The following is a 16,822-nucleotide window of genomic DNA, read 5'->3' as shown; positions in this document are numbered from 1 at the left end:
TCGGTCCTTACTGCTGCATCGCGCCCTGCTGGCGCCGCGCTCGCTTTGGCCACCCATTTCCAGCTTCAGCTTGAGCAAGGCGAGGATATGCAGTACTGCGTTACATAAGCCTCAGCCTGTTTGCAGCGTCAGGAATGCTCTGAATTCTCCTAGGCTGCTTGTGGCTGTGTTTAGCTTGATGCCGTCACCTATTTTCAGTGAGTACTTGCTGTGCCCTCACCCACGCGGCTGGTGGAGAGGCTGAGCAGGAGTAGACTCGGGGCAGAACTGAACAGGAATGCTAAGATGCTTTCCCACTGCAAGAACAAACTCTTAACTACCAATCTCCTCTGAGAGTCATTTTCATTTCGTGGAATTGTGTACTGGATAAATAATGGTCACTTAAGAGGCCTTTCCTTGGCTTTAAGAATATTAAATGGGTATAAAAATTTTACTTGCATACTGTGTTTGTGTCTTTATCCGTGAGATTGAAAGAAAGAAGTCTGGATGATAAATTTGGTTTTGTTAGCCCTTAGTCAGGAGGCTTAGAAATGGATTATATCAAGGTTTTTCTTTAACACTGTTGTAAATTTGTAGACTTAAAATCTCCCACAGGAATGTATTTTTCATCTTTTACAAGAGGTGTAAGAGATGAGGCTTGTCAGGTAATTGAGGTAACCAAAAAGCTGCATTGGCATTAACATGTAACAAAGCCCAGGGCCTTTTTCTTCTATATTCTCTGAAACAAAGAATGACTACAGAGAGTGATTTCATATGACAAACCATCCATCTAAGCCTGCAGGGTTTTTACTTTTATTAGCTACCTGAATTGTCAAGAAGTTTCCTTGTTTGGCAGCCTCAGCCCAAACTTTCCAGTCTGAACAGTTGCCTGACAAGCTGACTTTGTTTTTTTCAGTTTTCATTCAGCACTTCACCGACAATTTGTAAGTTTCTGTGGTTGTGGTCTGACTTTGACTGTTTTATGGAGTTTGCTGTAGCTAATGGTTTAATAAATCTGTTAAACAGGAAGATTTCAGAGGTTGATTAAATAACTCATCTCGCCACATTCATAAACAAAAGAAGAGAGACAGCTAATAGATCCAAGTCCATGACGTTCTGGTTATTTGACTGTGTTTAAAGGCTTCCTAAAGTTACTGCCAAGGGAGCTGTGGACTGTTTTGACACTGAGCTGAGTGAATACTTACATGGCCTTATTTTTCCTCTCCCGTAGGAAGAGGTTGACCCATCACTTCAGGCACTTGAGTCGCGGCAGGAGGAGATCCTGAAGCGGCTGTACGAACTGAAGAGTGCTGTCGATGGGCTCTCAAAGATGATACAAACCCCAGATGCTGACTTTGATGTAACTAATATCATTCAAACTGATGAGTTTTCTCCTTTGACAACAAGTGGAGCAGATTTAGATTTGATGCTTGGAAAGGTAAGTGTAGTTGAGCAGGTACATTGGTGGGCATTTCTCTGCTCTCAGATTTTCAGGGTTGCACTAAATCCTGGGATGCAGAGCTCAGTGTGTATCTTGTATCCTGACAGGTAACCTACAACTGCCATTTCATTTGAGTGTCCAGATTATGGACATATTTATTACTAACTAATCCTATGTATGCTCATTTGGATATAATTCCAAGATAGAATAGTTAATTTTGGAATTACAACAGTTGGTTTCTTGGTTGTTACTAAACTGAAAATTTAAATTTTGGCTTCAGATTGGACTAGAGTTACCTCGGACATGTCCTTGAATTATATGTTGAGGAAGGAACATGCTTAATGGTTTAAAACAAGTTTTAAATGTCCAAACTTGAATTAATTTGACTGTCGTTAGTATTTCAGATATACCCATGCACGGGTGTGCACTTTGGCATCAAGTGAAAACACTACTTAGAAGTCTGATCTGGAGTGTGTCTTACCTGCTGAATGTTTTACTTTCCATTCAGGATTATGGTGCCCTGAAAGATGTTGTCATCAATGCAAATCCTTCTCTACCTCCACTGTCACTGTTAGTGCTACACAGTTTGCTCTGTGAACGGTATAAAATACTGTCAGCTGTTCACACACATTCATCAGTGAAAAGTGTGCCAGAAAACCTCTTGAAATGCTTTGGAGAGCAGACTAAGCAGCAGCCTCGTCATGAGTATCAGTTGGGCTTTACTCTCATTTGGAAAGATGGTAAGAATGAAATTATCTTGTAGATCAATATTTTACAATAGGTGAGAAAATGAAGCTTGTGCTGTAAACCTTTGCCAACAGGTGCTTTGGTGTCTCTGTGCTGACACAGGGTGGATATGTACTGCAGGTAACATTTACTGTCTGTTCGTAGCTGTGACAGTGATGACACAGAGGAGGCAGATTCGTGTAGTTACTGTTAAAATGCACATGGCATTGACAGGGTTGTTCATACCCACAGGAATTTTTTTATAGAAGTGTTTTTCAGTTTCTAAAAATAAGATGGCTAGAATAGAAATGAGGTGGGAGGTTTGGCTGAGGTTTTCGAAAAGTGATGTCTTTATCCCAGAAAACTGAAAATGGTTCATCAGGTTTTTGATGTTAACAGTGTTGCTGACATCCCAAATAAAATACATCACAGAATTACCATTAACTTTACCACGTGGTATTTCCTTTCTTTCTTTTGCTCCTTTCAGTTCCCAAACCCCAGATGAAGTTCAGCATTCAAACAATGTGCCCTATAGAAGGAGAGGGGAACATCGCTCGGTTTCTCTTTTCCCTGTTTGGCCAGAAGTACAATGCAGTTACCTCAACCCTGATTGACAGCTGGGTGGATACAGCCATCTTCCAGCTGAGAGAAGGCAGCAGCAAGGAGAGAGGAGCAGTTCTGCGCTCCATGAACGCTGCCCTGGGCAAGACTTCGTGGCTGGTGGGGAATGAGCTCACGGTGGCCGACGTCGTGGCCTGGTGTGCCCTGCAGCAGACAGGCAGTGCCAATGCTGCCCCTGCCAATGTGCAGAAATGGATGAAATCGTGTGAGAATTTGGCACCTTTCAGCTCTGTGATGAAGCTACTCAAGTGAGCCTGCGCTCCTCATACTGGTGTGATTTTAAGTCTTACTCCACCTCATGTCTGCTGTAGTGGTTTGAGTCCTTTCTGGGATGTATGTAAGTTCTAAAATCAATAAAGCCATTACAGCTGCCCCTTGGGTGTGATCTTCCTTTTCTGTAACTGATGCATAACACGTGTTTGTTCAGTGATTGTAAGGTGTGTAAATAACAAGCTGTGCTCTTAATCTTTCCAGTGCAACATGAATCCTTTCTCTTGTCCAGAGCCTTCTGAACCAAGGCAGAAAGGTACATTTAAGGAACAGACAGTAAAGTGAAAATGGATTTGAATATTTTATGTAAAAAAAAAGAAACTTTTTATATCTTAGCATACAATAGGTTATTTCTTCCTGTACTCAAACAGGAGAGCCCAGTCTCATATGTTCATCTTCCTCCTCAGAAAGCAGTCTGATTCTCTCCCTCAGCTTCTCTATCTCTTCTTCTTGCTCTCTCACCTTCTGTTGGAGGTTAGAAATAACCTGAAAATAACAGTCAGTTTACATCCTTTGTAACCAGGCAAGGATAAAGCCTTACTGACAATCTGAATTACGTTTGCAATCCACAACAGGCACATGCTGCAGCACCTCAGCCATTCTACATATTTGGTAGATAACAATCCACAAAGTAGTAGGGCAAGGAAGGGGGAAATTGCTAACAAAATGATGACAAAAAGCTTCAAAAGCTTTTCTGACCTATGAAAGTACCTCACAACTGTCTCATCTTCATGTAATTAATGACCATTTATCTCAGTGCAAGACACGAGAAACATTAATACAGTGGCCTAAATAATCAGAGTCTGAATCACATACTTCTCTTAAGCTGAAAAGAAAACAAACCTAATCCAGGCAGGGAAGCAAAAGACATTTTCTTTTGGCATTTCTTTATCCTGTTGAGGTTAGTGGCACAACTTACATGTTCTGTGGTGTGAAACAGTTCACTTTCCCGAAGCTGAGCAGCACTTGGTCTTTCTGTGGCTCCCTGACTGGTGAGGAGTTTAACATACTTGGCTTGAGTAGGCCATGTCTTGTAGAAAGTGTCAGGAATTTGGCCATTCCTCAAATGTGTAAGAACTTCAGTTCTTTCCATTTCTGTTCCAAATGGGTGGAAGAGTTCTAGCAGGATAACACCCACGCTGTACATGTCTGACTGGTAAGGGAGTGAAGAGAAAGTTCTGGGGTAACTGCTAGTTTAATTGCTAGATTTTTCTCATTAAAAAAATCATGACCTGAAAAGGTTTCACAAGAATGAAGTTCCATGATGATACAAAAAGCAGTGACACTACTAAAGGAACACAAGTTCAAATCTATATACATTCTCAAGATGATCTCAGAAACAAATAATCTTTGCATTAACAGTAAACTAGAAGGCAAAGGTGAAATCCATGTTTCAACAAAAACATCAGGAGCAACAGTAGGAGGAATATTTATGTATTACCAAATACCTATTTTCCTACTGAAATGTTTGATTTATTGCTATTATCTATCGTGTTAAAATAAAACAAGATAAAAAAACCCACAAAGAGAAAACTCAAAGCTCCCTACCTTGAAATCATAGTGAGATCCCTGCAGTTGTTCTGGTGAGGCATAGAGGCAAGTCCCCACTCCTGAAGTATGTGTCAGCCCTTCAAACAGGCAATTTACACTTAGTGTTCCATTGTTACCCTTTCACTTAACAGTTTAATGATTTTAATATCATAGAAATGTCAACATAAACCCATTAAGCTTTTTTTTGTCTTACCATTTACCCTTTCTGGCTGAAACCACTGGTCTGCATCAACCCAAAGAAGGTCTCTGCAGGCTAATCCAAAGTCACCTATTTTTACATGATTATCTGATCCATGTAGAAAGATATTTCTGGGCTGCAAAAGACAGAAGACAATTTGAAATTATGTCTAGCAAGAATTATGAAATTTCAGTTGTTTCAAAGTCTACAAAATCCAGTGTTTCACAGGTATGAGATTATTATTTAACAGCTTGAGTAGTGAGAGAGAAAAAAATAGTCATAGCTGATACCAAATTATGTGTTAGCAACACCATTTGGGCCATTGTGGAACGGTAATTAAACAGGAACAGGCAAGAGTGGACAGCAAATTAGACCAAGAGATGTAGCAGGAAGGATGACTAAGTATCATCTTTGGGCAAGACAATGTAAATCAAAATACACTTTTCTATACAGTAAGCACAGCTGCAGTTTGTCACTTGGTGCTGGAAAGTTGCTATTGAAAAAACCCCGAATTATAAGAAACTTTAGTAGAGAGCTCTGACTGGGAAAACTGAAGTAGTTTTATCCATGTATTTTGGCTTTAGGGCCACTAAGGAGGTAAAATGCAAACATTATGTGCCTGGAAATAAAAACCCACTTGCTGAGGTGGCAGAAATGAAATAGTTGATCTTCTGTTAGAGTATAAAGCAGATGTGAAGAGTTTAACAAGAGATAGGCAATCTCCATTTCTTCAATGCAGACGAAATTTAAAAGGTGCAGTATTGCTGAACAAGTTGTTATGCTTCTTGTATCCACTGAAATAAAGAGATACCCAGGACACCCACCCACTGGATGTCTCAGAATGCTGAAAAGACTTAGAATATTATCACAGGAGCTACTGTCTCTGCAAGGTATCTGCAGAATCACCATTAGAAGAATCTATGGTGTAAACAAGCACTGGCTCAAAAACAGACTCACAGTAACTGCATGGAATTCTGTATATAACTACCAGGACTTGGGACAATAAGGGCATGATGATGTTGAACACAAAAGCAAATTGAGAAACTGTTGACCATGAAACAGTTGACAGAAAAATGACAATCCAGAATGAAGAGTGTGTGTTTTCACGTAGTTCCAAAGCCTCCACATGTGAAGTTTTAATAATCAAGATGATTTTTACACTCCACTTCCTCAGACAGCTACTGTAACAGACACAGAAAACCTCAGAGGAAGCAAAGTATGAAAATACATACTCAATTCTGTGCTATTTGGGTCTATCAGTTAAGGGGGGGGCAGGGCAGAACCAAGTTACATCTACCTGTGCCTCACCTCTAAGCCAGTCAATAAGTCAAAACTTTTCTTATTATTAGAGTTCCAAAAGAAATTCACAGGAACATATCAAGGGCATCCTATTCTAACCATTCCAAGTGATGTTTTTTAATCCTGCTCTTTATTGCTTTTAATAGGAATGAACCCAAAATTTTTGGTCACTAACGTCATCTACAATTTCGGTTCCTTTTTTTAGGTAATTAATTTAGGTCCTACCCTGGTTAAGGAAAGATCAAGACATAAGAAAACCAATCTGACCATCCCTGTTTAGGACAAGAAAATGGCTTCACAAAGGAGAAAACAGTTCCAGATCTTAATTATAATCCACTTGTAAGTATATGTAAATTGAGTATTGTGCTTATAGTAAAGAAAGTATGTTACTGGTGTAGAGGAGACAATGTGGGACATGAGGAAATTCTTCAGAGCCCAGGTCATCTCAAATTAACCATGAAGTTCCTTTCATTCTCCCATAATGTAAGTTATCTCTGTTTTCTTCAACCTCAAGCAATAACTGAATGAACTTACTTTAATGTCTCGATGCATCACTCCCATGCTGTGGATATAGCAAACTCCTTCCACCAGCTCTTGAAAAATTTTCATTGTCCAGTGCACATCCACGAGATGATATGGACCTTAAAACAATTCAAGTTATTTCAGCTCATTTTACTGACTTATTTAAGTTTATGGTGGTATGTCTTGTTGAACTCTGTTTATTTATGCTGGGGAATAAAAGTTGAACAGAATGATCATATTTTAAATACAGGTTTTCCCATGCTTCCCCTAAGATAGTATTTTTGAAACAGCAAAAAGTCACTAATGTCAAAATTCCAAAAAGGGAAGTTCAGGGAACATGAACATATGTCTGTCTGAGAAGATTCTTCCAAACCCCATACTTGACTATGAATTTAACAACCTCTTTACTTTCATCTAAGTACATGAAAAACAGAGTTTCAGGTAGAATCATACTAATCTATGTAGCGACACGTTGTCTGTATGGATTTGCACTCTTCCTTTTGGATCCTAATCCTTCTGCTGTTGTGCTGCCCTCTGAAATTCCCCCATCTCCTCTGGCTGTAGCTGTTCTAAATAAACTTTGCATAATTGTTTTTACCACTTTCCACATTACTATTTCATTAAGCTACACTGTCTCCCTGCTCTCATGACCCATAACTAACGTGTCACTGCCCCTTTGAACACTCACAGAAACCCAAGTGGGAGTGAATGGTTTCTCCATGTCTAACCTATGATAACATTCACCTTTCCTTCCCTGTCCCCTGTGAAAGTTTGTGAAAATGGCATTTTGCAAGGTCAAATGCCCTAGTGATTCTGTCATTCCCTGCACCTGGAATGTCACCTTTTAGCTCAGTGAGTGTGATTACAGCAGAGGTTAGTGGAAGTCAGCTGACAGAGTTGGTAAACCTGAGTCCAGGACTGAAGAGAAGAACAGATTTATTTTAATAGTCATTAAAAATGAAGATGAAATATTAATCATACAGTTATGTTTTACAATCTGTTATGCCTATGCTTTTTTATACAACCACACAAGAGAATGGAACATATCTCTAATGCTTAAAGACCATAAGACTTGTTCTTCCAAGTGACAACAGTTATTCAAGAGTGTTTGGCATCAGGGTGTGAGAACTCCCCTGGTCACTCAGGCAAAGCAAATGTGAGATGTTTTAGACCTATTACAAATTAACCTGCATAGGATTTTTGATTCAAGAGAACAAACTTTTAGTTTTGTAATAACCTGTCTGGATCAAATGACATATCTGTATTTTCCACAGCAGATAAATTAACCTTTAAACAGCTCTCTGAGAAAAAGCAGATTCTGTCAATAAAAAACTCTATTCCAAACCAGGAGTATTGCCCAGACAGATCTCCCCAGGTAACAGCTATGCCTCAGGCATACAGTCATTCTTTTTGAAGAGTTGTCTAAAACTCAGGAACTTAAATCCTTTTGCCAACTTCTATCATACAAAGATTCAATACAAGCTGCTATTTGATTAAGTGAATAAAGAATCTAATGAAGATCTATGTTATTAGCTGCTGAAGCAAAACAAAATCTGGCAACGGGGCTTACAATTACCAAAAAAAGGCTTATTTGCCTTACAATGAGTAAGTAAATTTTTAAGACAGTGATGGATCTTACTGGAAGTTTCCTCTATTCTCTCACTGCATCTCTGATTACGGTCAGCAATCCAATCCCACAGGGATCTCTCACACAGCTGCATTTGGATATGAAGCATCAAAGGATATTCCACCTAACAGAAAAATAATGGCCCGTGATTTTGCCACTGGAATATGAACAGTATTTCCTTAGCTATTTTCTTTAGAGCTAATAAACCCAAAATTTATTAGACAAAACCCACCCCAAATCCCCAGTTAGAAACCAGAATTACATCAAGTACAGTATTACTACTGCATTCAAAATGCAGATGCAGCAATGCTATCTAGTTTTGGGTGGGTTTTTTTTGCTTGTTCCTCAAATTTCTGCAACTGATAAATGATAAATGCTAACCAAACTTCATACATACCTGAATATTTTAAAATATATAAAAGATATATATACTCAAATTAGAGTTTAAAAGCTTCTAGACATACCAGAGGTTCATTCCAACTTAAGAATACAGTATAAATTAATATAAAGTAGCAAAAAAATTTAACCTCTTGATATGGAATTTTATGAAATCATAGAATTGTTTAGGTTGGAAAAGACCTTTAAGATCACTGAGTGCAACTGTTTGATTTATTACCATGCATATGTAGCTCAGTTTCTGATAATGCCCCAGTTCATTTGATAACCTGGACTCAAGCAGACACCTTTAAAATTGGATTTCCTGCAAGAGGAACTCCAAATGATAGCAAAAGCTATACCAAACATCTCTGGAATGTTTCAAGCTTTCAAGTTTGATGGGGCTGTTTCATGCAGTAGTACTTCTTATTCATGTAGGTACTTTGAAAGGACTCTGATGACTAACACATGGAAACTTTCTTGCATGCTGAGTTTTGCCAGCTCCTCTGGTCAGCTTTCTTGTAATGGTGTTACTCACTTCAGTAGAATGGTCTGAGCTTCTGGCTCTAATTGCAGTAATTTTATGCTTTTAAATTTATCACTGTAATTCATTCCTCTGTCTACCAAACTACTGTACAAACATCACTCAATTAGAGAGCACCGAAGTGTATTTAAAGAGAGCTGCATTTACCTCGAGCCCTACACAGAGAGCTACATCATTCCTGGAGCATTCTTCAGTGCAGGACTTGCTTTCAGTGCTAGCCCCTTGACCCAGACTGGAATGAGGTCCCCATGCTGCATGATTTTTCACACCAGTTGATGAACTGTTAATGCTATTTACAGAGTCTTCTTGTAAGTCTATGGATAATTCACATTTATTTGGTTTCACACACTCTTTACTGCTGCTGTTTGTAAAATCGTTCCTTACATCCATATTGTGCACTGATTCACTTCTCAGATTTCTAAGACTGGAACTGTTATAGGACTTCTTTTCTTGTGAAGGAAGGTCAGCAAAGATAATTGAGCTACCACTTTCAGCACTCTCAATGTGACAGTGATCACTGAAAATAATAAAGGGAGAGAAATCCAAGTAAGCACAATTTTATACCATCTGTTTGTGATACACTATACTGAAAACTCTTTCTTTTCCAATTAAAACTGCATTTCAGAGTAAGAGTTCAGCTGCTCCCCCATATCAAACTCCAGGATTACATAACTGGCAGTGTAGGCTCCAGCCTTGGTTAATACCTTCCTGCAGCAGAGATTTCTGACAGCTGACCCAGACAGCTCTGTCTCACAGATACACACAGTCCTAGGTCACAGCATTCACTGGACAGAAGCATAAAGCAGCTCCAGTTCTTTAAACTGAGGAAGTTACACTGTTTTTCATACAACTCTGTCTCCTTATCGTAAGGGCTAACCAACACTTCTGGGAAACAGAAGCCACATCACTCTGAGACTCCACAGTACTGATCACTGTTGCTGACTGGCACAGAACTGAAGTAAACTTGAAGGCCAGTACTACACTCAGACACTCACAAACTGAGAGATCCAAAGAAGGCAGAATTATCCAGTAATGTTCTTAAGCTTACTCAACAAGAAGAGAAAGAATGACAAAGATCGTTCAGACTTTTTTGGTTATAATTTGGAAGCAAAGAGTACTTGTGCCATATATGCTGAATTCTGCAGTCTTTTAGTGTGACATTAAGAAAAAAACCCTTATATAAAAGTCAAATATAGCTTATCACTGAGACCTGTAATACTCACTTGCTGCTCTCTTGCTCCAAAGATAATGGCTGCAGCTCCATTAATGTTCTACCTGTTGGGTGAAAAGACAAATACGGTATTTTACAAATCCAAGCATGCATGCATATATTTACTATAAACCAACATTTAGGCCACAGCACCTTACTGCATTTAACTTCATTGCCTGTAGATTTAGAATCATAGAATCAGCTGGGTTGGAAAATATCTCCAAAATCATCAAGTCCAACCCTACTGTGGTTACTAGACCATGGCACTAAGTGCCACATCCAGTCTCAGCTTGAAAACCCCCCTGGGCAGCACATTCCAATGACTGATCACTCTCTCTGTAAAAAATCTCTTCCTAATATCCAACCTAACCATACCCTGGCAGAGCTTGAGTCTGTGCCCTCTTGTCCTCCTGCTGGTTGTCTGGGAGAAGAGACCAACCCCCACCTGACTACAACCTTTCCTATCTTTCCCTCTATTTCTGCTACTGCAAATAGTGCTTGTTAAGACTACTAAGAAGTAACTCTTAACAGGGATTTAATTTTTCTTTAACTGAAAATAACATACATGTTGTACAAAGCCACTGAAGGGTTGTACTGAGCTCTCCTAGATATTTACTTAGGCTACACCTTTAAGAAGTCAGCCTGTCCAAAATAAGAATGCACTTAACACAGGTAAAGAAGCAGCTCCATAGGCACCACCCTTCACATCACCCTGCAGCTGTTTCAAAGACACTTGCAAATAACTTTCATTATAAAATTGTAATTTTATGCAAAAGAAGCTGTTTGCTTTAGCCCACAGAATCAAATATCAAACACCAACCTTGTATGATAAGGAAAGCCATTAAGTACCACAGAACCTACTGGTAGATATCATTATGTACTTACATTATCACCATGAAACACCTATGAAGGACTCCTAGCACTAAATGGTTGTATCCTTTGAGAGTCTCTGGATCAGAGGTAAAAAAAAGTCTTACCTCTGTTACTATACTGTCAACTTCCTATGCATTTTCTTTTGTGCTTATAGCTGGTTGGGTGTCAAGTCACTGACTTGGAAAGCAATAAAGTCTTACAGAGCATAAGCAAAGCTCCCACCAGGAGAAGATCTAAAGATCTAACTGCAAAAGGCATTCCACAAAAGGACAAGTATGCAACCAATGGATTAGGGTTACAAAGGCACCAAAAGATGGGAGTGTGGAGTCAAGCCCAAAGAAACTGAAGAGGGAAAAAAAAGGCGGCCAGGAAGGTGGTGCAAAATGAACACAAAAGTAGATAAAATCTCAGCAGTTACAGATAGTAGCCGATACACCAAAAAAAAAAAAAAAAAATCAGATTGATCTGTCACTGCAGAACTGTGAAACGCAATTAATCAAATTTGAAATACCTCCTGTGGAAAACAAAGGGGATTTTTTTTTTTTGGTCATTAACATGTTTATTTCCAGGTTCTTTCAGTTCTTCTAAACTCTTTTCCAAGACAGGAAGAGAAGCATAGTGGGAGACTTCCTCTACTTTTGCTACAACACAAAATTCTGAGACTTCACATGATGGCAGCAAATTTGGGGTGTTTTTTTTATTCTACTCATCACTTTCCCCAATACCTTAAGTGGCTCATTTCCCACCATTCTTCTTGTCAACTCACTACTTCTCGTGTTAAAAGGTTTTCACTGCATTCCACTGAGTTTCACACAACTTTAAAATACTCCTTATCTATTACCAGAAATGGAGCTAATACTTCCACAGTTCCAAAGTCATCATTAAGTAACAGCTAAGTCATTCAGTAAGAGATCAAAGTGCCCAGAGGGACCTGCAGTTCTCCTTTCTATTGTTTTGAGGTTTTTTTAAGGACAGGAATAAACAGGTTTTTTTTACCAGAGAAGTAATACTCCCCTGCAAATACTCCCCTTATAACAGAGGTTATAAGATACAAGCATGAATTACACACTATGCTGTACTTTCCTTTTGGATGTACTGTTTGAACTTGTTCCATCCAAGCAGTGTGATAGCCCACAATGTTGGGATGCTGCAGCCCAGCCAGCACTTTCACTTCTCTTAGCACCTGCAAAGACCAAAACCACCTCAGTGTGACAGTCCTTTCCTCTGAGTGCTTAGTAAACACACAAGATAACAAAAAAAAAGTTTTTCATAGAGAAAGAACAGATAAAATTATGTCAGTAACGGTGAAAATTTAGAAGCTTTAAAACAAATTATGATCTTCATAGTTGCAAAGATGATCAAATTCAAGTAAACAACATCCTCCTTTTAATGGACTTAAATGCCTCTAATTTACTTTTTTCTACTAGATATTGATAGGGTCAAACCTTTAGAAACTCAGAGCGCATACAAAATGGTATTAATGCTTTTGATGTTTTGGGAAATATTAACTGCAGTAATAAATCAGAGTAAGCTACAGTCAGCAAGGAGTTAAAACAGGGAAGAAGCTCAGGGAGGAGAATACCTTCATGCAATCTCTTCTTGTAGCCTTCTTGATTTTAATTTTTTTAATAGCGTAGAACTGACCATCTAACTTGTTTCTGACCTGAAAACAATTGCAATAGGACAAAAATTAGATGTTAATGTGTTTAGATTAATTCAGTAAATCTTTCAGAACTAACTATTTTCTAAAAACTAATATCTGCACTCCATTCATATGGACTATCACCTGTACCAGAGAATGCAATTGGGATTATGCCCAGCTAAAACAAGGATATTCTGCTTCTGTCTTCTTTCAGGACTGTAAACATCTAACTTAATCTTTGTGAAATACATACCTATACAAATACCTTTCCATCCACTAAAAAGTACTGATAGGACCTGATAAGTGCTTAAATAGGTTCCAAATAAATCTGTTAGTCTGCACCTCTTCCATTGGAAAATGAGTGGTTTTGTATTTCCATTAGAAAGATAAACAAAACAGCCAAAACACTAACTCTAAATTCCAAAGAAAAACTAGATCTAAAGTGATCATTGTAAGTGGAAGTTAAAGAATACCTTGTATACTTTGCCATATCCTCCTCTTCCTAGCTTTGCAACCTCATCAAATTCGTTCAGGTACCGTGAAGTCTGTGCTTCAAAGAGAATTTCTTTTTCCCTAATAAAAAAAAAGTTAGGCTGCATGAAATAAATTACAACTTATAAATAAGGTTCTATATAGGCAGAAAAAAGTACTTTGACATCACCATACTGTACTAGACACTGTTTCAGTGAACCCTGAAAACCAGCAGACTGCCAGAGCATGCACATGTGCTACAAATCCACACTCTGTGTCAACAGAAGTATTCAGATTCTTTCCTTTATATTTATGCCTGATAAATCTTGTTTTCCTCAGTGGTGGCACTGAGAGTAGTACCAAAGAAGGAATTTTCACCAGATTGTTTTGAGAATTTGGAGTTATTTTCATTTTGTTTTCTGTGTTTCAGAGCCAAAATATGAAATGCAGTATTAATTAAAACTCAGAGTGGAGCACAGAACTTTAGGGAGGGAGTTAGGCTTAATACTTGTACATGCTTTCAATACATACCCAACTGCATGAGAATCTCCATTTTCAAGTTCCTATGAAACAAGAAAACCCAACATAAAAATATGCCACACAGAGCAACAGTTCTACTGTGCCACTGGCACAGACAGCTCAATCAAAACAGGAACTGCAACCTTGTTCTTAGAAGAAAAAGAGGTCACTGACAGCCATTCACATGCTGCAGAGAGAGCTTCACCAAATCAAAGTATTATTATCCCACTGGTAATCTGTTAACATCTCTCTGCTGGAGAGATTACTGCCCTTTTGGAGTTCTGCTGACAATCAGGATAAAATGAGGGCTGTAAAATGTGCTCAAGACAAAATTAACTAGCTTAGTTCAAGCAGTAAGATAAGCAAAGTGGTCTGACTCAGCCTGAAGCACATTTTACAGTGTACTAATTACACCCTCCACTAAGGTAAATATGTGGGTGTTAACCAACAGTTCAAAGGTGAAAATGGATGTCTGTCCATTGTCAGAAACAGCTGTAGCAACACCTAAACCACCTTGCTTTTTCTATTTTTTAACTTGTTTTATTATTATTGTTGACGTTATTGTTATTATTAAGGCAAAAGATATTGCTGACTTCAAAAGCCTCAGTTTGCACTACAGAACCAGAACAAGTAATTCCAAACAGTTAAGGGAGACCGGTAGTGCCATGTTGAATAATCATTTAAAAGACCCAATCCACTATTAAAAGAACCCCCAAACAAAAGCTCCTTAATGCAGAGGCTGCCAGAGGAATTTCACAAGGCTTACCCCGTTAAGTATTTGTCGATTAGCTGCTTTCATGAGTTCAGTAATGGCTCTATTGTGCTGGAGTCTTACAGTACTAAATTCATCACAAAAGGCAAAAGGGGAGAGCAACCCGGTTCTTGTGAAAGCCTGGCGAAGTACTGCACAAAGGAACAGAGAGAGGTCAGAGGAACATTAAATAAAGCCTGCCAATAAGACCATGTAAACAGTTGTTTTTCAATGAGAAACTTTATTTGAAAGATAACACAACCCACAAACTGAACAGTCCCTCCTACTCTAATGCTGTGCTAACTCTTAGCAATAAAAACTAATTAAATCCCAACCAGAGCTGTTCTATGGGAATCCCTTTGCACAACACAGTTCTCTGCTTTGCCCTTCAGGGTCACAATTGCATCTCCTTTTCCTCCTCATCTCAGCAGATGAATTATACAAACATCTACTCATCCACTTACATTTTACTTTTGGACTAATTTGGAGCAGCAAAAAGAAAAATTCAAAGCGTGTTCACAATTATTTATAATCCAAAAATGGCAAGGTCAAGATTTTCTAACTCACACCCAAACTCACACACTTGTGCACATAGTCATACTAAAGAATGCACCTTCTGCCATCACCCCAAGCACCACATCTTTCTCAGCTGGACTAGACAACTGTGGCAGACAAAACCCCAACAAATACTGCAGATGGGTGCAGAAGATGCTACAAAAATGTACTTACAAGTTTTAGGAGCTCCAAGGTCTTAAAACAAACCTGTCCCTAAGAAGTTTTTTAATGTTTCTTCAGCACCAGTATTTTTAAAATTCGGCCTATTACTTTCTCTTTTAAAGGAGATCAAATGTATGGAAAGTGAACTTCTAAGAAATCATGAACTTTGCTACACAAAACTTATGGGCACAGTCACACACATCAGAGAAGTGGGAAAATCCCCTCCATGAGCACAAGAATGCACAAGCCAAAACCAGGAACAGATACAATCACTGCAGCACATTTTTCTTTCATTCATCAGGCTCATTCCACCTGGGAAATTGGTTTAAACTGCAGCAATGGAGGAATGCAATTTTCCATAGATGAGAAGCCAAGCAGCTACATACTTTGGAGAATGCCCAGGTTAGTTTTTATTGTTCCTCTCACAAAAGGAGGAAATTTGGTTGGGTATTTTTCCCTGACATTTTTGGGTTTGACAGAGGTAGTATCAAGACTCAGAGCAGAACATCTGCATCAGACTTCAAATAACATAGTCTGCACTGTTGTTCTGATAGCTATAAATTGCTTCAATTTAAAGTATGAGCAACATATTATATTTTACTATCCATAGTCATGCCTAATAAGGAGAAACACCTTCACGATTGTTTCTCAAATGCATTAAGTATATGCCTAAATGACCAAAACACCCAAGATCAGCCACTCACCAAAAAAGATAGATTTTAAAAATAAACACATCCAAAAACATGAGTTCCCTGAATGACATCAAAAGACTTTTGGCAAAATAAAGGACTCTGATTTTCACAGACTATAATGTTGAGAGATTTAGTGAATACTATGCTACAGCTATTTTTAGGGTAATATTTTTATTAAATTCTTCTTCCATCTGTGCTTTTAGATCAGATTTAACAGTGACATAATTTACTCTGCTACCCTTCTCATGATGCAACTCACATGATTTAGCTGGAACAGAACTGTCTGATCCTTACATCCGCAGCAATTTTCTGTTACTGTTTTCAAAAATAAGACAAGCTGTCATTCCCAATTAACTTGATTCAGGGTATTCATCCTCTTCTCAGCATTCCTCTTGTCCCAAAGGGATGAAACCTACAGCTCTGTGCTGGTATTACACTGCAATTCTGCACAGAAGGGTCTGGCACATATTGTAAGGCAGTTTAAGAGACAGGAAAGAACTACTCTTACTAACTTCGGAACAAACACCTGGAATGAACAGGGTTGTGCGTGTACATGTGGCACAGGTGCTCCAGCAGCGACACCAGCAGCAGCTGATTTTGGATGGTCGAAGTGAAAGTCACAAACTTTTGCGACGCATTTGCCACTCGCAGCTCGGCTGGCACATCCGACTCTGGAAATGGACAGTCAGAGGAATGAGCTCAGGTCTCAGCACACACCTATCTACCCAACCATCACAACAACACACAACAGCTTCACCACCACGCCGGCTCGCACCACGCACTGCCATAGAGAGAGCAGCTTAAGACACTAATT

At 38.8% G+C, this 16,822-nt stretch overlaps 2 protein-coding genes across 2 annotated transcripts; one reads left to right on the top strand and one right to left on the bottom strand.

The window, feature by feature from the left end:
* Positions 1–576: 576 nt before the first annotated feature.
* Positions 577–3,140, top strand: AIMP2 (aminoacyl tRNA synthetase complex-interacting multifunctional protein 2; the record flags this gene model as incomplete). Its single annotated transcript, XM_009070194.1, has 4 exons — positions 577–644; positions 1,211–1,417; positions 1,929–2,160; positions 2,634–3,140. Coding segments are annotated over 4 exons (893 nt in total), but the record flags the coding sequence as incomplete, so codon positions are not given.
* A 179-nt stretch (positions 3,141–3,319) lies between these two features.
* On the bottom strand, positions 3,320–16,679 carry EIF2AK1 (eukaryotic translation initiation factor 2-alpha kinase 1; the record flags this gene model as incomplete). The annotated part of the gene is made up of 14 exons (XM_009070193.1): positions 3,320–3,523; positions 3,957–4,190; positions 4,586–4,665; positions 4,782–4,902; positions 6,600–6,706; positions 8,227–8,338; positions 9,281–9,650; positions 10,357–10,404; positions 12,296–12,399; positions 12,799–12,879; positions 13,332–13,431; positions 13,861–13,892; positions 14,615–14,751; positions 16,521–16,679. Coding segments are annotated over 14 exons (1,808 nt in total), but the record flags the coding sequence as incomplete, so codon positions are not given.
* Positions 16,680–16,822: the final 143 nt, after the last annotated feature.

Source organism: Acanthisitta chloris, unplaced genomic scaffold (assembly GCF_000695815.1).
Source record: "Acanthisitta chloris isolate BGI_N310 unplaced genomic scaffold, ASM69581v1 scaffold21712, whole genome shotgun sequence".
Taxonomy (NCBI): Eukaryota; Metazoa; Chordata; class Aves; order Passeriformes; family Acanthisittidae; genus Acanthisitta; species Acanthisitta chloris.
The sequence above is the reverse complement of the archived record's forward strand: the minus strand, read 5'-3'. Positions and strand labels throughout refer to the sequence as shown.